The sequence below is a fragment of the Mobula hypostoma genome, chromosome 22 (genome assembly GCF_963921235.1).
Source record: "Mobula hypostoma chromosome 22, sMobHyp1.1, whole genome shotgun sequence".
NCBI lineage: Eukaryota > Metazoa > Chordata > Chondrichthyes > Myliobatiformes > Myliobatidae > Mobula > Mobula hypostoma.
Window position 1 is genome coordinate 47,339,550 of NC_086118.1, and position 3,757 is coordinate 47,343,306.

Below are 3,757 nucleotides of genomic sequence, written 5' to 3' on the forward strand. Positions count from 1 at the left end.
TGGAAAGTGAGTACTCCATTTCTTCCATACCACTTCTACTGGCCTATTCACTGCCCTGAGATTTGGGATGAATCATTTCTTCGGTTATCACTTGGCGTTTGCTATTCCCAGAAACCCGGTACATATTTGGAAATTGGAGATTGGAAGCGCCTTTTGTTCCCAGTTACAGATGGAGGCTGACTTCGTAACATACGTCGTTTGTTCCTTCTTGGAAGGCAAAGGAACATTTTCACAACGTATCTACAATGAACTGAATACGGGAAGGAACCGGTTGAAGTTTTTTTTGGTCTTGTCTCAAATTTTCGAGGACTCCTTAAATACTATTGACTTGTTTTCTGTCTGCATTTCAACTTAATTTTGTTTCCTCTTTCTGGTAACGAGTTTAAATTGATGGAAGCCTTTCGGTACAAGTACCCATAGGGGGATAAATTAAGCTAGAGTCGGAGACACGCATAGCACAGTATACGGGAATCTGTGCAAATAGGCGAACAGCATTAATTGCATGGGCTTTGAATATGTGCAGTTTGGTTCCAATCCAAGTGATGGCGCCACCAGATCTTTAGCGCAAAGCGAGAACGAGAAGAAGGGAGTTCGCCTTTATTGGCAGTTCGGGGAGAGTTGTGTACATTCCTCCTTACCCCCTCCTAAAATAGACCTTTAAATCGGGCCAAATGAAGGGTCGCCGGCCGTGGCGGTTCAATATTTTCCAAGCTCGCTGTTGCTGTGAACGGGATCCCTCGTATGCTGGCAACCCCCCGCCCCCCCCCCCCACTCTCGGGCTCTTCGGAACAGGGACTGAGCTCTCAACGGCGGAGTGGAATGAGCCCCTTGGGTGTGCAGAGTGAACCAATTTGCTTGTAGCGCCTACAAATAATTGCATAAGCTCCCGGAATCGGAACGCCCGGCCCGGCCAGAAGCGGTACACACGCACAGAATGTGAATGGTAGAATGAAAGAGGCCCGGCACCAAAGCAGACTCGCGCTGCTTTCTTTCTCATGAATCGAGCACAATGTGCCACGGTTTCTGAATCATTGCTTCATAGCGGAGGCTCCCCGGTAAATGCTGCCGATTCCGAGGGTAATGCAATAATTTTATTGCACCTTCTAAGAATGAAAATACTGAATCAAACTCTCCCAGAAGTAGCTTGTAATCGATACCCGTAAAGGAACGTACTCCTTAGACACTTCCCCTTTCTGGCAATTCGCCCATTTTTTTTTCTTTTGAATCACGTTGTTACCAGAACTAATGCATTTCCAGGAACGGGAAGGCGGGGCTACTGCACACAAATATATAGCCGGCCTCTCCGAGCAATTGTGTCTGTAGTATCAAGAGATCGTGATCAGCACCGTTATAGTGAAGTCTGGCAGCCATCTGATCGACCCACATACACAAACTTTATCGACTTCTTGAAATACATTTAAAAGGGCATTGATTTGAAAGGAGCCAAGAAGACGGAGAGCTTCCTGTAGCCGAGCAGTTAGTTGTGTGATTCATATTCTGTGGCCCGGAGGCTGCGAAGAATCAGCTTTTGCTTCAATCCAGTACCCGAGCTCAGGCAACTTTTCGAGCCTCAGCTGATCTCATCACATTTGAAGCGCTGACCCACGGTAAAAAGAGACGAGCAGCAGCAAACGGTAAGCCGACCGGATGATCAGACTTCGGCTTGATTTTTTTTTTGGGGGGGGGGGGCTTTCGTGAGGCCACTTCGGTGGAGAAGTTTGAGTAGTTTGTGGTTAACGACACCGGGATGGCGGATTGGAATTCCGAACCATGAGCATGTGCTTCCTGTACTAAAGAAACAATTTGGAGCCAAATGGGGATCGGAGAGCCCTAGGGACCTCTCCAGCCTTCTCCGCGGGTCTGAAGTGTTTACAGATTCTGCTCAGCGTCACTCACTTCTTGCTGTTGTTAAAGTCAGAAACAGTTCACCTACGTAGGGCAGTTGGGGGGGGGGGAGGGTTGGACTTTCCTTGGGACAAACTTTCTGTAACACGTTCCAAACATAATTATTAATCGGTTGTGTTTCGGTATTTTTAACAGGCGCTGGAAACGTTATCAACAAGCCACTTTATGCTTTAACAGAAGTTTTTGAATTCTCCCGGAACTTCCAAATTCAGGACTTATCTGCAATGGTAACACACAGTAAATTTGACGGGATGAACCGTCCTGTCGACATGCCAGCTCAGAGACTATCGTATCGATTGAAGACCTTCTCCTCCAAAAGCGAATATAACCTTATTATGAACACTGTGCGGAAGCTGAAGGAGAGCGGCTTCTACTGGAGTACAATGAATGGGGGAGAGGCGAACATCCTCCTCAGCTCCGAACCGGTCGGGACATTTCTAATCAGGGACAGCTCGGACAATAGGCATTTCTTTACCCTCAGCGTTAAAACAGAATCGGGCACCAAAAACCTGAGGATACAGTGTGAAAACTGCTCATTTTTCCTACAAACGGACCCCAAAAGCACTCAGACAGTTCCTAAGTTTGACTGTGTGTTAAAGCTGATTCACCATTATATGCCTTCAAAGTCTACAGACTCAGGGAATGTGAAAAAGGTCTACTTCATTTATTCTGGAGGCGACAAGATCCCATTGGTTCTCTCCAGGCCTCTTTCATCCACTGTTTCAACTCTGCAGCACCTCTGTAGGAAAACTGTAAATGGACACGTAGAGGTGTCTGGCAAAGTACAAGAACTGCCAATGCCTGTCAGACAGTTTCTACAGGATTATGATGCCCCTGTATAATCCTTCAATTGCCATATAAACTCTCACAAAACCGTCTGGCCTTTTTGGCTGGATATCTAAGCTTGAAGAACAGAAATATTTGCACTCTTTTTTATTTATAATAGATCTCAATAATTTATAATAAAATGCACTATTTTCAATGACAACAAATCTGCATGCTTCATTTCTGAAATATGTGCTCTTCCACCTATTTGGTGAAACATGGTTCAAGTTCCTAATGTAGAAACCAGTCTCTGTTAACTTAAGACACACCAAAAAAAAAAGCCAAGTTTGCTTTCAATTAGTTTTCATTGTAATTTATCCAACCTCAACCCCTCGAGCCATGTTAAGTCTATAAGACATAGGAGCAGAATTAGGCCATTTGGTCTGTCAAACCTCCCCCCCCCCCTTTCAGGGGCTACCATTTGATGTTAGCTTTTAGGAAAGTTACCGTCTTAATGGCTTTTAGAGAATTTTCATTTTATTAACAAAATGGTACTGCCAAGGGGGTGAGTAACATTCTCACAATATTTATCATATCATGCTTGCAGTTCATTAGAACACGAGTGGCAATGCACTGCTTAGAACATACTGTGTAATACGAAATCTTAGTGTTGCAGTCTTCAGTTTGTTACTGAAATATTTATTCCCGATTGTTACAAGAAACTTTAGTGGGCTGGTTAGTTCTGTAAGTTACATAAACAGCTTCAAGTCTCGTTACTGTACAGTCAGGCTTCTCTGAATATTGCAATCAAAGAGTCACCTGCCTGTTTTCACACATTTATTTCCTGTAATGTTTAACTCGTGGTCAGACCTTTGGCGTAAACAGTTCATCATGCTTTCTATGAATAAGAACGGTCTGTGAGGTAGTTGGAAATAGGCAGATAATATGAGTAATGCATGGTTTACATCAAAGTTCCAAGTTTTAAATTATACTTAACTTGCTGATTCCCGGAAAAGTAAACTAACCTTGAGATAATATTTAATATTCTCTGATAGAATCCCAGAAACACATTATCACAAGTCCTAAA

The 3,757-nt window shown here is 43.8% G+C and overlaps 1 protein-coding gene across 1 annotated transcript; it reads left to right on the forward strand.

The window, feature by feature from the left end:
• Positions 1 to 1,316: 1,316 nt before the first annotated feature.
• On the forward strand, positions 1,317 to 2,916 carry socs3b (suppressor of cytokine signaling 3b). The gene is made up of 2 exons (XM_063074563.1): positions 1,317 to 1,634; positions 2,041 to 2,916. The coding sequence occupies exon 2, from the start codon at positions 2,130 to 2,132 to the stop codon at positions 2,745 to 2,747; it is 618 nt and encodes a 205-aa protein (XP_062930633.1). The 5' UTR covers positions 1,317 to 1,634; positions 2,041 to 2,129; the 3' UTR covers positions 2,748 to 2,916.
• Positions 2,917 to 3,757: the final 841 nt, after the last annotated feature.

Bases quoted from the DNA above. Each gene is read 5' to 3' on its own strand.
- socs3b (XM_063074563.1), top strand. From the start codon at position 2,130: ATGGTAACACACAGTAAATTTGACGGGATGAACCGTCCTGTCGACATG.